The 26,310-nt window shown below is 38.0% G+C and overlaps 1 protein-coding gene and 1 long non-coding RNA gene across 3 annotated transcripts in view; one reads left to right on the forward strand and one right to left on the reverse strand.

The window, feature by feature from the left end:
* The first annotated feature begins 7 nt into the window (after positions 1-7).
* LOC110152934 (uncharacterized) lies at positions 8-24,630 on the forward strand. Its single transcript, XR_002318524.2, has 2 exons — positions 8-136; positions 24,341-24,630. It is a non-coding gene; the product is annotated as an uncharacterized lncRNA (long non-coding RNA).
* The window catches only part of HSPA4L (heat shock protein family A (Hsp70) member 4 like), a 56,634-nt gene continuing 51,237 nt past the window's right edge, over positions 20,914-26,310 (reverse strand). For both annotated transcript variants that reach the window (XM_020916713.2, XM_070474860.1), the window contains exon 20: positions 20,914-25,821. In XM_020916713.2, coding sequence (XP_020772372.2) covers positions 25,630-25,821 — 192 coding nt within the window. In that variant the 3' untranslated portion in view covers positions 20,914-25,629. The remainder of the gene's footprint in view (positions 25,822-26,310) is intronic.

Consider the following 26,310-nt stretch of genomic DNA (forward strand, 5'->3'; position numbering starts at 1 on the left):
GAGCCGAGCATGCGTGGTAGGCGCCTTAGCCCGCCCGCCCCTGCACGAGGACCGGAAGTGTTTCTGCGTCATGCAGCTTGGCCGGAAGTGTTGGCAGTTCGGCATTTGGGGGACCTGCTCCAGACGGATAAAAAAGGTAACTTGGAATATGGTCATTTACATACGTCAGGGTGTGAAAAGGTCCTGCTTCCAATTCTGTAAAGGACCTAAAATAATTTTTAAATTCCAAATACTTAAAGTTGACGTAACAGCTAGTTGTTGTTCAGTCTTTCCCGACTCTTAAAACTCATCTAACTTAAGCAGCCTTTTACAGCTCAGTGCTTACTCCATGTTTCATAACTGAAATGAGTGGACGCGGTACTTTAAGAACATGGACTCCTTTATTTATTTTGGTAAATTTCTATTAATTACAATGCTATTTGTGTAATAACTCATGTTTGAGAGATCTTACACACGTGTGATAATATATGTCGACTTCAATGCAAAACGTATGAGTTACGAGTTAAGTTTTACTTGAGGCAAAATGAGGTTAATAAATAGGCGGGGAGACAGCATTTCAGATAGCTCTGAGAAAATTGCTACAGATGCAGGAGGGGAAGGTTAGTATATATGTGTGTTCCTGGTGAAGGGGGAGTACAGTGCAGTCAAGCACATATTTTTTAAATAATGTTTCTGCTAGTCTGCTGCTACCTCTACAAGTATTTTAAGTCACGTGCTGCTGCAGCTGCTGATTTTCAACACCCATGAAAGGAGTTCAGGGTGGAGGGCGGAAGTGAGGCACTCTGTGCTCTGTAAAAAGCTGGCAGAACAGGTCTTCAAATAGGTGTTTTCAGGAGCCGATTTTATGAGCCCAATTCTTAATACCTTCTCATATCTAGAAAAACACTAGAACCCTCATGGTGAAGACTGTTCTCCTGACTAGCAAAAAGCTTCTTTACGGTCTGAGCCACCAGGGAAGCCCTGAGGAGGAAATGGAAACCCGCTCCAGTACTCTTGCCTGGAGAATCCCAAGGACAGAGGAGCCTGGTGGGCTGCAGTCCATGGGGTTGCACAGACTCTGACACGACTGAAAGTGACTTAGCATGCAGGCGTAATCATGCAAAATCCACCCTTCACCTTAGAATTCTCTTTTTTGAAAAAAATGTATAGTGACATATATCCATTATTATAGTATTTTCACTGCCCTAAAAATCCTCTGTACTCCTGTTCACCTCTCTCCCATCCCCAGTGCTACCTGCTAAGTCGCTTCAGTCGTGTCAGACTCTGCGTTCCACTGGACTGCAGCTGGCCAAGCTCCTCTGACCATGGCAGTAATACTGGAGTGGGTTACCATCCCCTCCTCCAGGGGATCTTCCCAACCCGGGGATCGAATCCATGTCTCTTAAAGTCTCCTGCATTGGCAGGTGAGTTCTTTAGCGCCTGGGAAGCCCCACTAATCTTTTTACTCTCTCCATAGTTTTGAATTTTCCAAAATGTTGAATAGTTGGAATCATATGGAATGTAGCCATTAAAAGATTAGTTTCTAACTTAGGAAATATGCATCTAAGTTTCCTCCATACCTTTACATGGTGCGTTACCTCACTTGTTTCAGGGCTAAATAATGTTCCACTGGGGCTTCCTGCATGGCTCAGTGGAAGAGACTCCGCCTGTAATGCAGGAAAGACAACAGATGTGGTTCGATCCCTGGGTCTGAAGGATTCCATGGAGAAGGAAATGGCAACGCACTCCAGTATTCTTCCATGGAAATCCCACGGACAGAGGAGCCTGGTGGGCTACAGTCCATGGGTCACAAAAAGAGTCAAACATGACTGAGTGACTAAACAACAATAATGTTACATTGTCTGGGTATATTACAGTTTATTTATCCAGTTACCTGCTGAAGGACATTTTAGTTGCTTCCCAGTTTTGGCAGTTGTGTGTGAAACTGCTATAAATGTCCTCTTGCAGAAATTTCTAGCTACACATTTTCAACTCCTTTCAGTAAATACCAAGGAAAGCAATTTCTGGAGCATATGGTAAGAGTATGTTTTAATTTTCTAAGAAACTTCCAGACTCTTCCAAAGTGGTTGTACCATTTTTCATTCCCACCAGCAATGAATTAGGGTTCTGTTGTTCCACATCCTCACCAGCATTTGACTGTTATCATTGTTGTGGATTGTAGCCGGTGTAAGAGCTGTGTAGTTGTATCTTGTTTTTGTTTGCATTTCCCTGATGCTGTATGTTGTAGGGCATCTTTTCATATGGTTATTTGCCGTCTGTATGTATATCTTTGGTGAGATATCAGTTGAACTCTGACTTTTTTTTTTCTTATAGTTGAGTTTTAAGAGTTCTTTGTATTTTTAAAAATTCCTTAATTAATTTACTTGGCTGCCCTGGGTCTTCATTGCTGTGTGCATGCTTTCTCTAGTTGTGGCAAGCGGGAGCTACTCTTGGTTGCGGTCCTCAAGTTCTTCCTTGCAGTGGCTTCTTTTGTTGTGGAGCACAGGCTCTCAGCTCATGGACTTCAGTAGTTGCAGCTCTCGGGCTCTAGAGTTTGGGCTCGATACTTGTAGTGCGTGGCTTAGTTGCCCCACAGCACGCGGGATCTTCCTGTACCAGGGATTGAACCCACGTCCCCTGTAACAGCAGGCAGATTCTCATCCACTGTGTTACTAGGGGAGTCCCAAGAGTTCTTTGTATTTTGTATAACAGTCTTTTAGCAGTGTAGGTTTTGCAGCATCTTCCCAGTCTGTGGCTTATCTTATCATTCTTGATGATGTCTTTCTTTTAAAAAAAAATCATTTTATTATTTTTGGCTGTGCAGGGTCTTCGTTGCCATGCGGATTTATCTCTGGTTGCTGTGACTGGGGCTACTCTCTAGTTTCAATGCTCGGGTTTCTCGCTGCAGTGACTTCTCTTGACTCTTGCAGTGACTATTCAGCGGCTGAATAAGGGCTCTAGGGTGCGCAGGCTTCAGTAGATGCGGCACATGGGCTCAATAGTTGTGGCTGCTGGGCTCTATAGAGTAAAGGCTCAAGAATTGTGGCACATGGGCTTAGTTGTTCCTCGCCGTGTGGGATCTTCCTGGACCAGGAATCGAACCCATGTCTCCTGCATTGCAAGGCAGATTCTTTACCACTGAGCCACTAGGGAAACCTGATGATGTTTTTTTAAGAACAAAAGTTTCATTTCTTAAAGAAGTCCAGCTTATCAATTACTTTTTTCATGGATTGTGGTGTGGTGTCATATTTAAAAAGTCATTGTCATTCCCAAGATAATCTTAAGTTTTTCCTGTGTTATCTTCTAGGAGTTTTATAGCTTTAGTCTTAGGTTTATAATCCATTTTGAGTTAGTTTTTGCATGTGGACATCACAGAGACATGACTGCGCGCGCAGGGAGACACACACACACACCCCACCCCACCCAGTTGTTTTATCACCCAGTTGTTGAAATGACTATCTATTGCTTCATCCTATTGCCTTTGTTATCCTTTATCAATGATTATTGGCTGTATTTCTTTGGGTCTGTTTCCGGGCTGTCTATTTTTTGTCATTGATCTACTTGTCTGTTCTTTCATGAATACCGCACTGTTTCTAGATTGCTGTCGGTTTATAGTAACCCTTAATTGTCGAGTAGCATCGGTCCTCCAGCTTTGTTTTCCTTCAGTATTCCATTGGCTATTCTGGATCTTTTGTCTCTCTGGCATACAGTTTAGAATTAGCTTATTGATAGCCATAAAAGAACTTGCTGGGATTTTTATTGGGATTGCATCGAATCTGTAGATCAAAGTTAGAATAAAACTGACATCTTGACAATATTGAGTCTTCCTATCTATGATCATGGAATATCTCTCCATTTATCTAATTCTTTGATTTCTTTCATGAGAGATTTGTTGTATTCCTCATATGAATCTTGTACATATTTGTTAGATTTATACCTAAGTATTTCATTTTGGGGGTTGCTGCTGTAAATCGCATCGTATTTTTCGTTTCAAATTCCACTGTTCATTGCTGGTAAAGAGGAAAGCAGTTGACTTTGTATATTAACTATGTATCCTGCCACCTTGCTATAATCACTTACTAGTTTCAGGAAGCTTTTTTATTGTTGTTGATTTGCTCGGTTTCCTAAATAGGTGATAGTATCATTTGCAAACAAAGACAGTTTTATGTCTTCTTTCCAAACTTGTATACCTTTTATTTCATTGTCTTGTTTTATAGTATTGTTAGTACTTGATCCAAGTACATCCAGCTTGATGTTGAAAAGTCATGATGGGAGGAGACATACTTGCCTTGTTTCTGATATCAACAGAAAGGCTCCTGGTTTCTCATCATTAAGTATGATGTTAGTTGTTGGGTTTTTTTAATTGATGGTCTTTATTGAGGTAATGGAAGATTTCCTGTACTGCTAGTGAGAGTTTTTATCATCAGTGGATGTTAGATTTTGTCAAAAACTTTCTCTGCATCTATTGATATCATCATGTAATTCGTCTCTTTTCGCCTGCTGATGTGGTGGATTACGTTAATTTTTAGCTTTGTATACCTGCAATAAATCTCAGGAATTGGTCCTGAAAAGGAATTGGTCCATTTCATCTAGGTTATCAAATTTGTGGGCATAGAACTGTTCAAAGTATTTTTTTATTATCCTGTTCATGTCCATGAGATCTATAGTGATAACCTACCTCTATCATTTCTGATATTGGTAACTTGTAACCTTTTTTTCATAGTTTGCCTGAGTAGGGTCCTATGAATTTTGTTGATCTTTTCAAAAAACTTGGTTTTGTTGATTTTCTCTATTGATTCTCTGTTTTAAATTTCATTGATTTCTCTATTATTGTTTCTTTTCTTCTGCTTTCTTTTGATTTAATTGGTCTTTTTTTCCCCCCTAGTTTCCTAAGAGGGAAGCTTAGATGATTTTATGAATGTGTGTATGTATCTGTTTATGTGTTTATTTTGGTTTTTCTTTTCCATTGTGGTTTATTATGGGATATTTAATACAGTTTCCTGTGCTGTGCCTTTAGGACCTTGTTGTTTATCCATTCTATATATAGTAGTTTGCATCTGCTAGTCCTAAAGGCACAATCCATCATTTCCACACTCACTCTACCCCTTCACAACCAAAAGTCTGTTTTCATGTCTGTGAGCTTGTGTTTTGTAGGTAAGTACATTTGTGTCATATCTTAGATTCCACATATAAGCAATATCATATGGTATTTGTCTTTCTTTTTCTGACTTATTTCACTTGGTATGGTAGTCTCTAGGTTCATCTGTGTTGTTGCAAATGGCATTATTTCATTCTTTTTTTTATGGCTGAGTAGTTTTCCATTGTGTGTGTCTTCCATTTCCTTTGTGGATATCTTTTTTATCCATTCATCTGTTGATGGATATTTAGGTTGTTCTCTTGTCTTGCATGTTGTAAATAAGCGCTGCTATGAATATTGGGGTGCATGTATCTGTTCGAATTAGAGTTTTGTCCAAATGTGCTACTGAGTGGGTTGCTCGATCATCTAGCAACTCTGCTTTCAGCTTTTTGAGGAACCTCCATAGTGACTGCATCAATTTACACTCCCATCAACAGTGTAGAAAGGTTCTCTTTTCTTCACAACCTCTCCAGCATTTGTTAATTTGTAGACTTTTTACTGATGGTCTTTCTGCCTGGCCTTAAGTGGAACCTCATTGTTGTTTTGGTTTGTATTTCTCTAATAATTAGTGATGTTGAACATTTTTATCATGTGCCTTTTGGCCATCTATATGTCTTTTTTGGAGAAATGTCTATTTAGGTCTTCTGCCTATTTTTATTGCATTGTTTTGTTATTGAGTTGAATGAGCTGTTTATATATTTTGGATAGTAAGCCCTTACTGCATCATTTTCAAATATTTTTCTCCCATTTTGTAGTTTGTTTTGTTTTGTTTTGTTTATAGTTTCCTTTGCTGTGCAAGAGCTTATAAGTTTGATTAGGTCCCATTTGTTTATTTTTGCTTTTATTTCTATTGCCTTGGTAGACTGATCTAGAAAACATTGGTATGATTTATATCAGAGAATGTTTTGCTGTGTCCTCCTATAGGATTTTTATGATGTTGTGTCATATTTTAAGTCTTTAAACCATTTTGAGTTTATTTTGTATATGATGTGAGGGAGTGTTCTAATTTCCTTGATTTACATGAGGCTGCCCAGCTTTTCCAACACCGCTTGCTGAAGAGACTGTTTTCTCTCCATTGTATATTCTTGCCTACTTTGTTGTAGATTAATTGACTGTAGTGTTTATTTCTGGACTCTCTATTTTGTTCCACTGATTCATGATCCTTTTTTGTGCTAATACCCTTCTGTTTGATTACAATAGGTCATTGTAGTATTGTCTGAAGTCTGGGATGGTTATGCCTCTTGCTTTGTTCTTTTTCCTCAAGATTAGTTTGTCAATTCTGGGTCCTTTATGGTTCCATATATAAACTTGAGGATTATTTATTCTAGTTCTGTGAAAAATATAATGGGTATTTTGATAGGATCACTTTAAATCTGTAGATTGCTTTGGGTAGTATGATGGTTATAACAATATTAATTCTTCCAAATCACAAGCATGGAGTGTCTTTCCAATGAAGTTTCCTTAAATCATCTTCAATTTCCTTCCTCAGTGTTTTATATTGTTCTCAGCATATGGGTCTTTTACCTCTGTGATCAGGTTTTTTCCAAATATTTTATTTTTTTGATGCCATTTTAAAAGGGCTTTCATTTTTTTTTTTTTTTTGCTTTCACTTTATGTTATTTCATTGTTCGTGTAAAGCAATACAGCTGATTTCTGTATTTTAATCTTGTATCCTGCTACCTTGCTAAATTCATTTATGGATTCTAGTAGTTTTTGTGTAGTCTTTAGGGTTTTCTATATTTTAGTATCATACCATTTACATGTAATGATAATCTTACCTCTTCACTTCCAATTTGGATACCTTTTATTTCTTTTTTTTAATTGCTGTGGAGAGGACTATGTTAAATAGAACTGATGGGAGTGGGTATCCTTGTCTTGCTCCAGAATTTAGCAGGAAGGATTTCAGTTTTTCACCATCGAGTGTTATGCTGGCTGTGGGTTTGTCATAAATGGTTTTTATTATGTTGAGATATGTTCCCACTGTACCCACTCTGGTAGGAATTTTTTTTTATCATGACTGGATGTTGAATTTTGTTAAATGCTTTTTCTGCATCTGTTGAGATGACTGTGGTTTTTGTCTTTTCTTTTGATGTGGTATATCACACTGATGGATTTGCATGTATTGGACCACGTTGTGACTCTGGGATGAATCTTACTTGGTCATGGCGTGTAATCTTTTTTATGTGTATGTGTTGTTGGATTCAGTTTGCTAATATTTTGTTGCGAATTTTTGCATCTACATTCATTAGAGATACTGGCCTGTAGTTTTCGTTTTTGGTAGTGCCTTTGTCTGGTGTTGTCTTCCATGATGGCTCATAGGATCAAGTGTATGCCTGCACTGTGGAGGACTTGAGTTTGATCCCTGGGTGGGGAACATCCCCTGGAGAAGGAAGTGGCTCCCCACTCCAGTATTCTTGCCTGGGAAATCCCTTGGACAGAGATCCTGGTGGGCTACAGTCCATGGGGTCACAAAGAGTCGGGTGCTACTGAGTGACTGACACTTCCCTTTGTCTGGTGTTGGTATTAGGGCGATGGTGGCTTCATAGAATGACTTTGGGAGTCTTCCCTCCTTTTCTCTCTTTTGGAAGAGTTTGAGAAAGACTGATATAAGTTCCTCTTTGTATGTTTGGTAGAATTCCCTAGTGAAGCCATCTGGTCCTGGACTTTTGTTTGCAGAAACAGTTTTTTCTTTTTTATTACAGTTAAGTTCGGCTTTCTACTTAACTGATTTCTTTCTGGTGTATGTGTTCATTCACCAAGAGAATGGTGTTTGATGTCTCCAACTGTGATAGTGGATTAATCTATTTCTCCTTGCTGTTGTATCAGTTTTTGTCTCACACAGTTTATGCTCTGTTGTTATATTTTATACACATTATAAATTGTTACTTCTTCTAGAGTATTCACCCCTTTATCCTTATGTAATGTGTTATTCTTCCCTTTATCCTATAACTTCCCTTACTTTAAAGTCTGCTTTGTTGGAGATTAATATAACCTCTCCTGCTTTCTTTTGACTAGTGTTAGCATGTTATATTTTTCTCAATCCACTTACTTTTGATCTATCTGAGTCTTCATATTTTATGTGGGGTTTCTTGTAGATAAGTTTAGATGAGTTTTCCGTCTGACAACCACTTGCCTTTGAATTGGTGCATTTAGATCATTGAGCTGCAAAGTAATTATTGATATATTTGGATTAATACTTACCATATTTGTTACTGCTTTCTGTTGTCTTTGTTCTTTGTTCATCCATTTTTCTTCCACTCTTTTTTGGCCTTTTAATTAGTCATTTTATTTGATTCCATTTTCTCTCTTTTTTTAGTATATCAGCTATACTTTTTTTAAAAAAAACATTTTTTTAGTGGTTTTCCCAGAGTTTGCACTATGCATTGACACTAATCTAAGTACATTTTCAAATACCACTATACCATTTTGCTGTAGACTGAATATTTGTGTCCCTCCAAATTCATATGTTGAAACTTTATGGTATTTGGAGGTGGCACTTTTGTGTGATGATTATGCAGTGCAGGTGGAGACCCTCTGAATGGGACTAGTTAGCTTGTAAAAGAGAACTAGAGTGCTTCCGTGCCTCTTCCACCATGTGGAGACAAAGTGAGAAAACAGCTGGCTCTGAACCAGGAAGCAGTTTCTCACCAGGCACCAGATCTTCTCAATAACTTCTTTTAACATTTTTTGCAAGGCAATTTTTCCAAACTTATTTTGAATAATTTCAAATTTACAGAAAAGCTACAAAAATAATAGAGAAAGTTCTCTACCAGTGACCTCACTGTGTGTCCCCAGGTGTGCCGTGTATCCTTCAGACCTGTGAATAATAAACCTTGCTGGTTTTTTTTTTTTTCTCAAAGTTTCCTGATGTTTATTGCTGAAGGCATCTTGGCAGTCACAAGAGCCACCAGGGCTGGTTCAGCCACAGCAGTGGTTCCGAAAGGGGAAACGTCCCTGTGTAGGACTCGCTCACTTCTAGCCCATGGAAGAACACTGTTCATATGCTGATGTTGGTGCAAAACACACACTTTTCTTTCTCCTTTTTCTTTTTGCATTGTTTGTTTTACCGCCGCACTGGAGCTTCATTGCTGCACACATACCTTCTCTGGTTGTGGTGAGCAGGCTGCTCTCTTGTTGAGGTGCATGGGCTTCTCATTGGTAGATGGATTCATTTTTTAAAAAATCTTACCGTGTATTATTGAAGTATAGTTGACTTACAGAGTTTAAGGTGCACACAAGGTGATTCAATTATACATATACACACATGTTATTTTTGAAATTATTTTCCACTATAGATTATTACAAGATACTGACTATAGTTCCCTATGCTGTACGGTAGACCTTTGTTGCTTGCTGCATATCCGTTTTCTTTTTAATTAGAAATCTAGCATTCTGTTCATACTAAGTCAAAGTGGAATCAAAATGTCATAAATTTTTTAGGCAAAAGTTCATAAGTTTTCTAAAATATATATATTATATATTACTATTTATACATATGTATACAAAAGCTTTTCTATTATGTTTTATAAAGACTTGAGAAAGAACATAAAAAAATAGAAATTGGAAAACATAAATGAAATGGGAGCACTGAATATGAAATAGAAATAGTGAAACAAACTAGATAAAAGTAAAATATAGTCCAGTTGTTTTTAAACACTGCTGCTCATTACAAATATATCTGATTCTTTGGAGAAAAAAAAAGGCAATGCCTGGGCATTTGTATTTTTCAAAAAAATTCCAAGATTATTCTGATAAGAATCTGGAGTTTAAAAAGTGATTACAGATTTTTCTATTAAATTTAGTTTTGGTGACATAAAATTATATTATTTTTCTGTTGACCTATCATGTAACAGTGGTATTAAGTGAGTAGTAGTTACATAATCACAGTAGTAAAAGATGTTTTATCAGTTTTCACAGTCAATAGCGAAACAAAAAATAAAAGATAATTATAGATTGCAAGCCATAATGAGAACATGATTAACCTAACAATATAAAATAATTACATACAATATGGCGAGGGTCTGGCCAAGTGATGTGGTATGTAGCAGTGAATATATGCACATATTTTTGAAATATTTATGTTGATCCTAAATATTCCCTCCCTTACTCTCTGTCTCTTTAACCTCACAAGGGTTGGGTTCTCAGGATAAATGTTCGCAGTTGAAGTAAATGTCCTCGAGTGGCTCACATATGTGTGTCTGTCCATGGTGGGTATGAAGTGTGAATGGTTTTTCAATCAGGACCGTGGTGTGTTTATGAAACTAACCTTTTTATTTGTGGTCTGTGACTTAGTAGCTACTCTTATTCTATAGCAAATGATGAATGCGGACAGGCAAGGTGAGTTTTCACGGCTGCTTGTTTGAGGATGTGAATAGGCTCTCTTCGGCAGCTGGGATCATCTGTGTACACACGACAGGCCACCAGGCGCTTCCCTGGCTCCCGTGCTAAAGAATCTGCCAGCAATGTAGGAGACCGGGGTTCCATCCCTGGGTCAGGAAGACCCCCTGGAGGAGGAAATGGCAACCCACTCCAGTATTCTTGCCTGGAGAATCTCATGGACAGAGGAGCCAGGTGGGTTGTGGTCCGTGGGGTCACAAAGAGTCGGATACAACTGAAGTGACTTCACTTGCATTTACACACGCATGCCACAGGCCATGAGGCCTGAGTGCCAGATTTCCCTTACATGACATCATTTGCCTCTGCTCAGGATATGTTTGATTCTTGTGCAGTGTTTGTTGTAGAAAAACTAACATGGGTAAACTAACTTACTCTACTACTTATATTAAAATATTCCAGTTGACTTTATGATGTAAGAAAAGTTTTCATTTGATGCGTTAATCAATTGACAACTACAAGGAGTGTCTTTGTTAACAAGGATACAGAGAGCTCAGACAGTTTCACTGGGAAAAAATGCTGTCGTTGATTAGTTACATATATGCTTAGGTGTGTGAAGTATGTAGCATATGTGCTAACTCTTACATAGCACCCTTATATAGCTCCTATTATATTCTAAGTGCTTTGTTCAGTCATTCAGATGTGTCTGACCCTTTGCAACCCCATGGACTGCAGCAAGGCTTTCCTGTCCTTCATCATCTCTTGGAGTTTGCTCAAATTCATGTCCATTAGGTCGGTAATGCCTCCAACCATCTCATCCTTTGTCATCCCCTTCTCCTCTGCCTTCAATCTTTCCCAGCATCAGGGTCTTTTCCAATGAGTCAGTTCTTTGATTCAGATGGCCAGACTTACTGGAGCTTCAGCGTCAGTCCTTCCAATGAATATTCAGGGTTGATTTCCTTTAGGATTGACTGGTTGCATCTCCTTGCAGTCCAAGGGACTCACAAAAGTCTTCTCCAATGACACAGTTCAAAAGCATCAATTCTTCGGCTTTCAGCTTGCCTTATAGTACAATTCTCACATCCATACATGACTACTGGCAAAACCATAGCTTTGACTAGACGGACCTTTGTCAGCAAAGTAATGTCTCTGCATTTTACTACACTGTCTAGGCTTGTTACAGCTTTTCTCCCGAGGAGCAAGTGTCTTTTAATTTCATGGCTGCAGTCACTGTCTGCCGTGATTTTGGAGCCCCAAAAAATAGTCTGTCACTGCTTCCATTGTTTCCCCAACTATTTGCCATGAAGTGATGGGATCAGATGCCATGATCTTTGTTTTTTGAATGTTGAGTTTTAAGCCAGCTTTTTGACTCTCCTCTTTCACCCTCATCAAGAGGCCTTTTAGTTCCTCTTTGCTTTCTGCCATAAGGGTGGTGTCATCTGCGTATCTGAGGTTATTGATACTTCTCTTGGCAATCTTGATTCCAGCTTGTGCTTCATCCAGCCCAGCATTTCGCATGATGTGCTCTGCATGTAAGTTAAACAAGCAGGGTGACAATACACAGCCTTGACGTCCTCCTGTCTCAGTTTTGCACCAGTCCATTGGTCCATGTCTAGTTCTGTTGCTTCTTAACCCTCATAAATTTCTCAGGAGGCAGGTAAGGTGGTCTGATATTCCCATTTCTTTAAGAATTTTCCACAGTTTGTTGTGATCCCCGCAGTCAAATGCATTAGCGTAGTCAATGAAACATGTTTTTTTCTGGAATTCCCTTGTTTTTCTTGTGATCCAGTGGATGTTGGTATTTTGATCTCTGCTTCCTTTGCCTTTTTTATTTATTTTTTCATTTATTTTTATTAGTTGGAGGCTAATTACAATACTGTAGTGGTTTTTGTCATACATTGACATGAATCAGCCATGGATTTACATGTATTCCCCATCCCGATCCCCCCCTCACCTCCCTCTCTACCCGATCCCTCTGGGTGTTCCCAGTGCACCAGCCCCGAGCACTTGTCTCATGCATCCAACCTGGGCTGGTGACCTGTTTCACCATAGATAATATACATGTTTTGATGCTGTTTTCTTGAAACATCCCACCCTCGCCTTCTCCCACAGAGTCTAAAAGTCTGTTCTGTACATCTGTGTCTCTTTTTCTGTTTTGCATATAGGGTTATCGTTACCATCTTTCTAAATTCCATATATGTGTGTTAGTATACTGTAGTGGTCTTTATCTTTCTGGCTTACTTCACTCTGTATAATGGGCTCCAGTTTCATCCATCTCACTAGAACTGATTCAAATGAATTCTTTTTAATGGCTGAGTAATATTCCATGGTGTATATGTACCACAGCTTCCTCATCCACTCGTCTGCTGATGGGCATCTAGGTTGCTTCCATGTCCTGGCTATTATAAACAGTGCTGCGATGAACATTGGGGTGCACGTGTCTCTTTCAGATCTGGTTTCCTTGGTGTGTATGCCCAGAAGTGGGATTGCTGGGTCATATGGCAGTTCTATTTCCAGCTTTTTAAGAAGTCTCCACACTGTTTTCCATAGCGGCTGTACTAGTTTGCATTCCCACCAACAGTGTAAGAGGGTTCCCTTTTCTCCACACCCTCTCCAGCATTTATTGCTTGTAGACTTTTGGATAGCAGCCATCCTGACTGGCGGGTAATGGTACCTCATTGTGGTTTTGATTTGCATTTCTCTGATGAGTGATGTTGAGCATCTTTTCATGTGTTTGTTAGCCATCTGTATGTCTTCTTTGGAGAAATGTCTGTTTAGTTCTTTGGCCCATTTTTTGATTGGGTCATTTATTTTTCTGGAATTGAGCTGTCCTTTGCCTTTTTAAAATCTAGCTTGTAATTCTGGAATTTCTCAGTTATTGTGTTGTTGAAGCCTAGCTTGAAAGATTTTGAGCATTACCTTGCTAGCATGTCAGATTAGTACAGTTGTGCTTGCACATATTTTGGCATTGCCCTTCACTGGGACTGACCTTTTCCAGTCCAGTGGCTGCCGCTCATTTTCCCAAATTTGCTGGCATATTGAGTGCAGCACTTTAACAGCATCATCTTTTAGGATTTGAAATAGCTCAGTTAATTATTCCATCACCTCCGCTAGCTTTGTTCATAGTAATGCTTTGTAAGGTCCACTTACCTTCACACTCCAGATGTCTGTAGGTGAGTGATCATACCATCATGGTTATCCTGGTCATTAAGATCTTTTTTGTACAGTTCTTCTGAGTATTCTTGCCACCTCCTCTTAGTAATCCCTTCTGCTTCTGTTAGGTCCCTACCATCTCTGTCCTTTATGGAGCCCGTCTTTGCATCAGATGTTCCTTTGGTATCTCTAATCTTGAAGTGATCTCCAGTCTTTCCCATTCTATTGTTTCCCTCTGTTTCTTTGCATTGTTCACTTAAGAAGGTTTTCTTATCTCTCTCTTTGCTATTCTTTGGAACGCTGCATTCAAATGGGTATATCTTTCCTTTTCTCCTGCTTTCAGCCTTTCTTCTTTTCTCAGCTATTTGTAAGGCCTCCTCAGACAACCATTTTGCCTTTTTGCATTTCTTTTTCTTGGGGATGGCTTTGGTCACTACCTCCTGTAGAATGTTATAAACTTCTGTCCATAGTTCTTCAAGCAGTCTATCAGATGTAGTTCCTTGAATCTATTTGTCACTTGCACTGTATAATCATAAGGAATTTGATTTAGGTCATACCTGAATGGCCTAGTGGTTTTCCCTACTTTTTTCAATTTGTTCCTGAATTTTGTAATATGGAGCTGATGATCTGAGCCACAGTCAGTTCCTGGTCTTGGTTTTTGCTGACTGTATTGAGCTTCTCCGTCTTTGGGTGCAAGGAATATAATCAGTCTGATTTTATTATTGACCATCTGGTGATGTCCATGTGTAGAGTTGTCTCTTGTGTTGTTGGAAGAGGGTGTTTGCTACGACCAGTGTGTTCTCTTGGCAAAACTATTAGTCTTTGCCCCGCTTCATTTTGTATTCCAAGGCCAAACTTGCCTGTTACTCCATTATATCTTGACTTTCTTGCATTCTAGTCCCCTGTGATGAAAAGGGCATCTTTTTTTGGTGTTGGTTCTAGGAGGCCTTGTAGGTTTTCATAGAACTGTTCAACTTCATCTTTCTTGGCATTAGTGGTTGGGGCATAGACTTGGATTACTGTGATACTGAATGGTTTGCCTTGGAAACAAACAGATGATTGTGTCATTTTTGAGATTGCACCCATGTACTGCATTTCGAGCTCTTTTGTTGACTGTGAGGGCTACTCCATTTCTTCTAACGGATTCTTGCCCACAGTAGTATGTATGATGGTCATCTAAATTAGATTTGCCCATTCCCTTCCATTTTAGTTCACTGAGTCCTAAAATGTCAGTGTTCTCTCTTGCATCTCCTTTTTGACCACTTCCAATGTACTGTGATTCATCGACCTAACGTTCCAGGTTCCTGTGCAGTAGTGTTCTTACAGCATCGAACTTGACTTTCACCACCAGACACACGCACAGCCGGGCATGGTTTCCAGTTTGGCTCAGCCTGGTCATTCTTTCTGAAACGGTTTCTCTGCTCTTCTCCAGTAGGATGTTGAACACCTGCCGACCTGGGGGAGTTCATCTTTCAGTCTCATATCTCTTTGCCTTTTCATACTGTTCATGACGTTCTCAAGGCAAGAAAACTGAAGTGGTTTGCTGGTCCCTTCTCCAGTGAACCGCATTTTTCAGAACTCTCCACCATGCTTCCTCGGTCTTGGGTGGCCCTGCATGGCATGGCTCATAGTTTCATTGAGTTTCACAAGTCCATGATCCATATGATCATTTTGGTTAGTATTCTGTGATTGTGGTTTTCATTCTTTCTGCCCTGTGATGGATGAGGATGAGAGGCTTGTGGAAGCTTCTGATGGGAGAGGGTGGCTGTGGGGAAAATTGGGTCTTGCTCTGGTGGGCAAGGCCATGCTCAGCGAATCTTTAATCCATCTTTCTGGTGATGGGCGGGGCTCTACTCCCTTCCTGTAGTAGGCATAGAGGTCGAGCAACTTTATCCAGGCCACGTAATTAGTAAGTGGTCAAGGCAAGACTTGAATCCAGGGAGTCTAGCTTCAGAGTTTAGAAGCTGAACCAGTGTGTCAGATTGCCTTTCTGTGTATTTATTATCCCATTTTGATCAAGAGAGAGTACCTGGATCATTCTAGTTAGTAAAGGCCTCACATTCTTTTTCTGGTCTAGGATGCAAGAAGTGGTCTTCACTGTGATGCTTACTAAACATAAGTTATAAAGGTGTCTATCACCCTTCTTTCCCTCCAGGCTAGTAAAAATGTAGGTTCTTGACCTGCAAAATGAGATGACTTTTTCAAACAGAAGGGTAGGGCCCAGGGTGAATAGGTGCTCATTTTGGTGACAGTTTACCTGAAGGTGACAGGGAAAGTTGAAGACAGTGGTATAGTGTAAAGCATTCCAAGCTCACTGTTTGCTCTAAGTTATGTGACACTTTTTTCTTTCAAGCGATCATTAAGTGCCAGGGCTTCCTCGGTGGCTCAGCCAGTAAAGAATCTGCCTGCAATGTAGATCTGGGTTAGACTCCTGGGTCGGGAAAATACCCTGGGAAAGGAAATGGCAAGCTATCTCCCATTCTTGCCTGGGAAATGCCATGAATAGAGGAGCCTGGTGGGCCACAGTCCACGGGGTTGCGAAGAGTAGGTTATAACTGAGCAACACTATTAAGTGGTAAGTGCTTAACTGCATCATTTCATCTTTTCATCACAACAGTCCTAGCAGGTAGGGGTTTATCTGCTTTACACAGATGAAGAAACTAAGACCAAGGGAGATTAAGTAAATTTTTTGTTTAACTCCAAAGTCTATTTCACTGGTATCAGAAATTTTCAACTTCTTTTGTTTTTGTTGCTGCTGAATACTAAAAGTTTCATGAAAATCCCAAAAAGCAAAGGAGTGGTAGTGAGTTCCCAAAAGTTATCCTGTCAGGTTCATAACTGTCCTTTCCCAAAGCCATCCCTGACTCTTAATTCTTCACAGATCACATTTGGGAAACAACTGAATGTCAACTGCACTTTTTCAACTTAAAAATACCTGACTTGGGGTGGTTGACGGGTTGATGTCTTCTTTTTACAGGCAGATTCCTAACCTGGGGACATCCCCTAACCACTTAAAAGACAGACTCCCTTTTTCATTCAAGATGTAGGAAGAAGTACACCTTCCTTGTCTGCAGGGATTCCGGACTTCTCCAGCACTAGGTTGTTTTCCCAAGCTTCATTTGAATTTGTACGTAATACACTATTATTTTGAAATTATGTTATCCCCTCGTAGGTAATCAATGTTAACTTTGAAAGGGTCCCTTCCCTACCTTCCTACTTTTGTACAAATATTTCCTGTTACATAAAGAAATGGGATTGTATGTACTGCAGCTTATATTTTTAACTCCCAGTGTATCAAAATTATTACTCAAGATAGCCACATATGAATTAAACGCACAATTTTATATACTGTGGACATACCAGAAGCCTGGTATTTTCATATAAGAACTTGTCACATTGGCTACTGGAAGCCTAAGGCTTTTATTTTTGGTTACCCTCACCGGCTTGTTTTTCTCAAGAGGATTCTGAATGAGGCTTTTGAATATTCTTGGGGCTTAGCTAGCTGTTTGCAACACAAAACTGATGACCCCAGGAATGGGGGCGCTGACCTACCTTCCGTGGTCCAGAGTGCAGGATGTCTTCCTTTCAGGCACTTTCCAGTGTTAGCTCCACTGGAGGGACCCACTGTCCCCTCCATACCTATTCTTTTCTTAAAATTTTTATTAAACCTATTTAAACTATATATTTATACATATATAAATTAGATTCTACATAGAATGTGGTGGTTTTCTCTGACTTACTGCCTTGCTTAGTATAATGCCCTCTGAGTCCACATGTTATAAATTTGTGTAAGTTTTTTTTTCTTTTTTATGGCTGAATAATATTATATATGCAAAATACCACTTCTTTAATTACCCATCAGACACTTAGGTTGTTTCCATTATCTTGACTATTTTTAAACAGTACTGCAATGAATGAGGTTGTTGTTCAGTCCCTCAGTCGTGTCCATCTCTTTGCGACCCCATGGACTGTAGCTCACCAGACTTGCCTGTCCTTCACCATCTCCCGGAGTTTGCTCAATCTCATGTCCATTGAGTCAGTGATGCCTTCCAACCATCTCATCCTCTGTCATCCGCTTCTCCTCCTGCCTTCAACCTCTCCCAGCATCAGGTTTTTTCCAGTGAGACGGCTCTTCGCATCAGGTAGCCAGAGTATTGGAGCTTCAGGTTTAGCACTGAGAGGGGTGCATGTATATTTTTGACTTAATGTTTTTGTTTTATTTGGATAAATACCCTGAAATGGAATTGGTAGTGCTGTTTTTTAATTTTTTTAAGGAAACTCCTTACTGTTTCCCATGGTAGTTGCACCAGTTTATGTTCCCAACAATGCACAAGAGTCCTTTTTCTCCACATCCTTACCAACACTTTGTAAAAAATTTTTAGTTGAAGGATAATTGCTTTAAGAATTTTTTCTATCAAACCTCAACATGAATCAGCCATAGGTATACATATATCCCTCTCTCTTGAACCTCCTTCCCCCTCCTCCCCGTCACACCCCTCCAGGTTGATACAAAGCCCCTGTTTGAGTTCCCTGAGACACACAGCAGAACCTGATGCCAGCTGTTCTGAGAAGTATGATGAAGTGGTACCCCATTGTGAGTGTTTGGTTTTTTTTAGGTTTCTTTTATATTAAAAGAAAATGGAAATATAATTGCTTTACAGCACTTACGTTTGTGTTAGTTTATGTTCACACGTATCCCCTCCTTCTTGAGCGTCCCTCCCACCTCACTTTGCATCCCACCCTCCTCGGTCATCGCCACAGCACTGAGCTGAGCTTCCTGTGCTACATGCAGCAGCTTCCCACTAGCTAGCTGTTTAGCCGTGGTAGTGAATATCTGAATATCTACCCTCTCCTTCCCGTCTGTGTCCGGAAGTCTGTTCTCTGTGTGTGTTCCTGCCCTGCAGATAAGTTCATCACTACTGTTTTTCTAGATTCTACATATGCGTTAACGTGGCACGGTTTTGTTCCTTTTTGTGGCTGAATGATATTCCACCACACACGTGTACCACATCTCCATCCGTTCATCTGTCGGTGGACATTTAGCTTGATTCCATCTCCTGGCTGCTGTAAGCAGTGCTGCAGTAAGGAACACTGGGCAGCGTCTCTTCCTGAATTACGGTTTTCTCAAAGTATGTGCCCAGTTGTGGGATTGCTGGGTCATAAGGTAGTATTGGGGCTTCCCTGGTGGCGCAGATGGTAAAGAATCTGCCTGCAATACAGAAGATCTGGGTTTGATCCCTGGGTCAGGAAAATCCCCTGGAGAATGGAATGGCTACCCCCTCCAGTATCCTTGCCTGGAGTTTTCCATGGACAGAAGGATCCATGTGGTGGCCGAGAGTCGGACACTGAGTGACTAAGCACATCACATCATTATGTTTAAGAAGTATCCTTGTAAATACTACATATAGTTCTTAAACTGCTAAGTTTATGGTACTTGCATTCCCATAGTTAACTGATATTTGGATTTCTATTTTATAATTTTTTTTTCTTTGCCTACATCAGGGTTAATTTTCTTTACTACAGTTCTTTATTTACTCTTTTATTTACTGTTTATTTTGGGCCATGCGGGGTCTTTGTTGCTGCATGGGTTTTCCTCTAGGTGGGGGCCATCCTCTAGCTGCGGCGCACACGCTTCTCCTCGCAGTGACCTCTCGTCGCGGAGCGCGGGCTCTGGGGGCGCGCGGGCTCAGTAGTTGCCGCTCCGGGGCCAGAGCGCAGGCTGCATGGCTGTGGTGCACAGGCTTAGCTGCTCTGCGGCATGTGGGATCCTCCTGGACCAGGGATCTAACCTGTGTCTCCTTCATTGGCAAGCAGATTCTTCACAACTTAGCCACCAAGGAAGCCCCTTTGATTTACTATGTCTAAAACCAGTACACAAATCCTTTTCAGGGAGGTTTAACAGGAGATCAAGTGTTGCTTGATACAGCTGGCTTCGAATTGCCTTTTGGCATTTGCAGGATGCATGAATCATCTTGAATCTATACAGTCAACAGACATTCCTTCTTCACCTCTCGAAGGTTATCTACTCTTCTGTTCATCACTAGGGATTGTGGGTTAAAAAAGCAAAATCCTTTCCAGTCCTCCTGAAAATCAGGGTAAGATGAACAGGTATAAACTGCCAGTTGTTCAGCCTTTATTTGCACTTATAATAGAAAGTTTGTGGAGGTATAAATATTTTCTGTGGATTGAGGATTTATTGTCCTTTGTATTCTCACAAGTTGGTTCAAGCACCAGAAGATTAAGCATCAAATGCTGTAATGTAGACCAGGAAACCCCAGCATGCTATTTGATACATTTTCATCCGGGATAGCAATTCTCAGAAAAAGGTTAAGAGAAACTCGGGCAGGGAGCGCCTCTTTGTGTAATGAAAATCTTTATAAACTTTTCTAGTTTATTTATTCCTAGATTTTCTTTTCCAATACCAACTTATTCTGTGACAATACTTCCAATATTCGAAAACTACTATTGTAGTTTTCAGAATAAACATCATTGGAAGGTTTAAAAAGTTTGCCAATTTACTCAGCCCTCATTGCCAAGCAAATGTATATATATAAATGGCTCTGAAAACCTGTCCCCAAACCACCATCAAGTCACTGAAGTTCAATATGTGAACATTAAGCCTCTGGTGTGCAAAACTCATGGTTCAAAAGTAAGTAGATATGTACTTATATTTACACTATGTCTTGATAGTGTGCACTATTAGTGAACAAATAGCAACTGATAAATGCATTTTGTCGGTTATTTGTTCACTAATATGCCATTTTATATACTCTGATTCTGCATATGTAAACATTTTATGGCTATGCTTTGTAAACAGAAATTGTACACCGCCTGTACAGGGGTTACATAAAGAATGTTACCAACTTAACATCATAAGCCAGGCTCATGTTTGCTCATTGAAGCTAAAGGTCTGGTATGTGCAAAACCCAGTCTGTTATGACTTTCAGCATTGCACTGGTCACTGTTTGTGCTGACCACAAGCTGGGAAATAAGAAATCAAATGTAGTAGTTTTCTTTAAAAAAACAATTGTCAGCTAGTAGGAACTGAACTGCCAGAAGGTATTTTATACTAATGACTGGAGTCAGAGTCACTATGTATATAAATTATTTTAATAATGGAGAAAAGAAAAATAACGTGGATACCATATTAGTACTAAACAATTCAGTAGCTTCATTAAAAAATTGCTTCTGTATTAAACAACAGTGGCTTCATCCAGCCAAGTACAATTTTTTTTTTTTTAACTTTTGCTGTGAGTCTCCTTTTAAGATACTAAGCCATAAAAGTATTATTTCAGGGAAAAAAAAACACAACGCTTTAAAGCTTCCTTTACTTAGATCTCCATTTCTAATTACATTTTTACATCTACATTCTGTGTGGGTCCATATGATTTCAAGAGCATGTTAACTCAAGTTCATGGAGGCAAAAAATTAAATTCTAAAAAAACCCAAGGAAGATGCACAACACATGTATGTAATCAGAAGGCAGCAAAAAATTGAAGGTGTCTAATCTTTAACAACTATTTTGAATTTTGACCCTTTTGTTACATTGATACTTGGATTAAAAATGAAGGACGCTGGTTACTTATCATACACAGTACTCACAAAATTGACTTCTTTTGGTCCAGAACTACTTAAAAGTATTCAAGGCCAGAATATGAAAAACCTATGCAGCCAATATTAAATTTTAGAGGTATTACATATGGAAATTTACAACATGGCTTTTTAAGTATGAATTTCAGAGTAAAAAAATTCTTAACAGATTTGGTTTTAAAGTAAAAAGACAGCTAATAAAATCAGTTATCAAGCAAAGTGATAGGAAAACTTTTTTAAAATACATGAAATAAAAGACTTAAATAATCTAAAAAAAGCAAAATATAATTGAAATAAAATGATTATGTAATAGACTGAATGAGAGGATAAATAAAACAATAGGAAGGACTAAGGTAATATCTACTTATAGTTTATATACTGTAAGACAACTAAAGTGTGTAAAACATGTTGAAGTTCACGAATCTCTTTATGAGTAATCAATACACTTCCCTAATACTCATCCTGTGACCTACGACATGATAGTAAATTAGAGATCACAAAGATGAAGCCATTAATGTTTTTGTCAATATGCATTTTGACCTGCATGACAGACTAAATCAAATGTTCATGATTATTAGTTTTCTTTCTTTGACTTGAAAGCTCCAAGTTATTTAATAATGTATTTTTAACATGTGCTTTTTCCTTTTAATGCTTACTCTAACAATATGCTAGAGGTCTGGACAGTGACCAGATCCTAGAGATCTGGAAGGTGAAAAAGCCATTACCACCTGCTGACCACTGACCCCACTGGCATAGATATTTAGTGGTTTTTTTTTTTCTCTTCTAAGCAGTTATTAATATTCCAGAAATTTCAGGTGCCCTGTTATTGTATGAAACAATTACCCTTGAATTTATCAAGGGGAAAAAAAACTTAGACATCTGGTTATGTTATAAACCCAGAGTTGTTTGTTTAGGAAACATGAGTATATGGAAGACTATTAATTTTAATTTATTTTATATTAAGATATGTGAAAGTAAAATAAAGCTTTTGTTTGTTTTGAAACGTTAAAGACTTGGTTGGTTTTGATCTGCATTAAATCTTACTTTTTTTTAATCAAAAGAAACGATTATGTGCTTCCTGGAAATTATTTTAAGATTATACTTTAAATAAAACCTTGACAAAACAAAAGTTAATTTTAAAATTACCTTTTAAAGCTTTTGCTTTTTGGTCAAAAAGTCTGAATCTCCTGAAATTGACTAAGATTAAACATTTAGTTTTATAAATGATAGTTGTAAAACATACTATAGTTAAGAGGATAATAAAACATTAGAATCAAACTTTATAAGCATTCCCCACACCTGTGTCATTGGAAAAGTCATCAGTGGCTGACTTTAATCAATGTCATCAGATTTTAAATACTGATAAATCAATACAATTTGATATATGTCTCATTAAGTTTTACAGAATCAAATACCACAAAACAAATGCCACTTAAAACTTGGAAGTCTAACCACAAAATAACATTTCCTTTAGAATTGAATTTTTTTGTTGTAAATCTCTAAAAGTTGAGAAAGATGAAGTTAAATTTTTCTATCACTTGTAAATCTGTGATATGTAAAATTAATAACAAGGATTTAATTGTTGTGGACTACCAACACCAGCTGTTAAAAATAAAACAAAATCCCAAGGGTAATGTTTATAGGCTTAGTATTACAGTTCAAATTTATGAAAATGGAGGGATGGTTGTTAAATCTATTTTGGGTTAGTTGATCTTAAACATAATTTTTCAAAACAGTTGAAGATGTGCTAATTTAGATAAAATATTTTCACACTATCACTTTATGATATTGATAATTGATTTTCCAAATTCACTTTAAAGACTTCTAGCTAAGAAATATAATCATAAATCTACCAAAAACTGACCCCCCCGAAGTCTAAGAAATCTGTATTTCTTAAGTTTAATTTTTACCTTTTTAAAATTGAGATGATCTATTATTCCAATAGCCTAATTCTTTGGTATGCTATTTGTAGTTATTTTAAAACTTAAGTATTCTGTACATAGCTAAGGAATTAAAACATTGCAAACTTTCATTATATTATTTAACAGCTTTTGTTTTTAAAATCACTATGATTGGTTATTAGGAGTTGATTTCTGAAACCAGGTAACTTACATTTTTCCATAGAGTTGAAGTGTATTATTCTATTAATTATCCTAGATATTTCCTACATATTTAGTTCTTATCTGCATACTACTACAGGAAAATATCCTATTTTGCTATGTATTTTTTTTAAAAAGATCTTTAATTGTCTAGCACTTCATACTTCATATAGATTAAAATTAAACTGAGCCCATACCATCTACCCAAAACTAGATTAAGTAGAACATTTTCTCTTTTATTACTGTATTCAATAAACAACTAATTTAAGGTTAAGGGCTTTTGAAAATCATTTAAGTTGAATAAATGGGTAAGAAACGCATACACATTATTTTTGGATATATTTAACTTATAAAATGAAGTGGTACATAACTACAGGAACTGGAATATAATTCTGATTAAAACAGAACTATATAAGCTAGTAAGGAACTGAAAATGTTAGGATGTACTAGACAGTTCAGCTGCAGAAAGGGTTGTTCTTACATATTCTCAATTACTTTTAGAGGTACAGCTCCTAACAAAGTGGGTGGAGATTTTCTTAAGAGAAAGCAATAAACTCCTTCCATGTACTTTATTCCCTTTCATAACTCTGATGCTGTTGCTCAAGTGAACCTATATATACCAACATAGAAATGAAAAGTAACAATACATGCTTAACAAATGTTTCATCATTGTTAATGGATATGATTATTTCATTAGTTTGAAGACAAAAAATACATTGGGTCTATATGATTTTTTTAATGAAAATCCTTCCCCTGAAAGGATGAATAAAAAATCCCTGGAAAATGCACTGGTCTGTACTCTCCTTTCAGTGCAGACTACATTGTAAAAACAAAATCTCTCTTAGAGAACTAGTTGTGAGTTAGTGGCTATCCCTAAAGATATTGAGCTCTCAATTTTTACTACTTAAGGAAAGTCAGTGTTAATTCTTAATATAAAGATGTAGTTTTGGGGAAAACTGAGCTGCTCAAAATTTTAGCATAGGTCAATCTAGTTAATTGGCATTAAGAATACAAGTGCCCATGCATTCTCTGTTTCTTTTCTTTGTAGGTTGAACAGTCTGCCTCCCATACTGAAAGTTTCAAGCTTTTGGACAGAACTGAACAGTGTGAACAAGTCTGGTGATGAAGCTTGGACTAAATTCTTAAAGTATCTTAGTTTCACAGTCCCTCGTCCCATATAACTTATATATGAAGCACCAAAACTGGAGCCAAGGTCTGAACAGGTTATATAACAGCAAGAACTATAATTTAATCACATCATATCAGATTACACTATGTAACATTCTGTATTTTGCCTGTTGATATGTAACAGTTTATTACAAGCATTATTTCCTAAGACTTATGTGGTATAAGTGCTTCTTTCAAGTATTACCACTTATAGTGTTTGTATGTTAACAGTGAGTCACTGATAAATGTATATAATGCAGTACACACTGTGCCATGTCTCCCTACCCTGTGTTAACATGTTAACAAAATGAACTAAGAAAACAAAAACGATTAAAACTAAAGACAAAGGCTATCAACATCACAGATGCACGTCTAAGTCAACAGCATATCCCCCTTAACATGAAGGTATTTTCATCAAAAATGCTTCATCGTTTTTAGGCTAGCATTACTTTAGCAGCAGCTGGTCTTCAGGACAAGTAGATCAGAAGTTTCAAGTGCAAAAGACACTGAATTACTCTGAGAAACATCCATCCGCATGACTAATGAAACGAAGCAAACTGCTGGTGTCACCTTAACATAAAATTGTGCACTTTCCCCTTCAGTGTGTGTTAGTTCATTTTATATGATGATAAAGTTTTGGAGTTCTCATGGCACACAACTGAGATGGAGTAGTTTGTCAAGGAACCTATTTGTTTTAATGTTTAAATTATAACAACACAGTGACTACAAAAGGTCAGTGCCTGGTGGCTTTAAACCACATCAGTTTCAATGTTTTTAAAAACAATGATGCAATTAAATCTATGCTTCTGCAACAATAGTGCAATACAGTATCCTTTCCTGAATAAAGGAGCTGAGGTTTATCCAAGTAGAAGCTTTAAATAAGGTAGATTGTTGCCAACTACTTATCAGTCTTGCATGTTTGACATAAAATAGATTAGGAAAGCTTAAACTGACTTGTTAATCTATATTGAGCTAAAGCTTCACATAAGCAGCAATGGAAATGAACATAGGTGCACTCAATATAAAACACTTTTCAAAACTACTCCAAAAAATAAATGACAGAAAGTGGTTAAGAGCAACTAAACATCTGTTGTGTGTACCAGACGTAAAAGAAGAACGGACTCTGTGGTTACTTGCACTATTTGAATTAGGTGAAGGTAAAGGTAAGACTTAGTCCACTTCCATCTCTGCAGAAGATTTAGTCTGCTGTGAGTTGTCTTTTGTTGAATCTGGTTTGGCTTCAGTCCCACTCTGTCCATCCATTGGTCCGTTGTGCTCACTGTTATCTTCTGCGTTGTCTTCAGCAACCTCTACTTTCGGTTTGGGCTTATAAATGATGGGGTTACAGAAATTATCTAGTTCCTAAAGACATGAAGAAAATTGATTATATTAAAAACATTATGTAACAAGTTACCACTAACTTTCTGAAGTCCACATATACTTTCTAAATTTCCACATAATTCCACATTACTGAATAGCTGTTAGCTCAGCGAGATAACCAACTCTTTTTTTTTTTTTCAACTAATTCTTAAAATACCTTAATGAATTATTTACCTTCTTGGCTAGTGTATGTCAGTGGTTTAGGAAACTATTCAGTCTTTAATATAATAATACATTCTGTATTTAATTGTTACTAAATTTCTTCCTCATAATTTATTTTGGCAGGAATAATCTTTATATATTTATTTATTTAGGCCATGACACATGGCATTCAGAACCCCTCCAACTCGGGTCCTTGGCAGTGAGAGCATAGTTCTAACCACTGGAATGCCAGGGAATTCCTAGGAATAATTTTTAATTCATTCCTTTAAATTATATCTAAAGCTCTTTTATGAGAATTATGTCACATAG

The sequence above is a fragment of the Odocoileus virginianus genome, chromosome 12 (assembly GCF_023699985.2).
Source record: "Odocoileus virginianus isolate 20LAN1187 ecotype Illinois chromosome 12, Ovbor_1.2, whole genome shotgun sequence".
NCBI classification, from domain to species: Eukaryota; Metazoa; Chordata; class Mammalia; order Artiodactyla; family Cervidae; genus Odocoileus; species Odocoileus virginianus.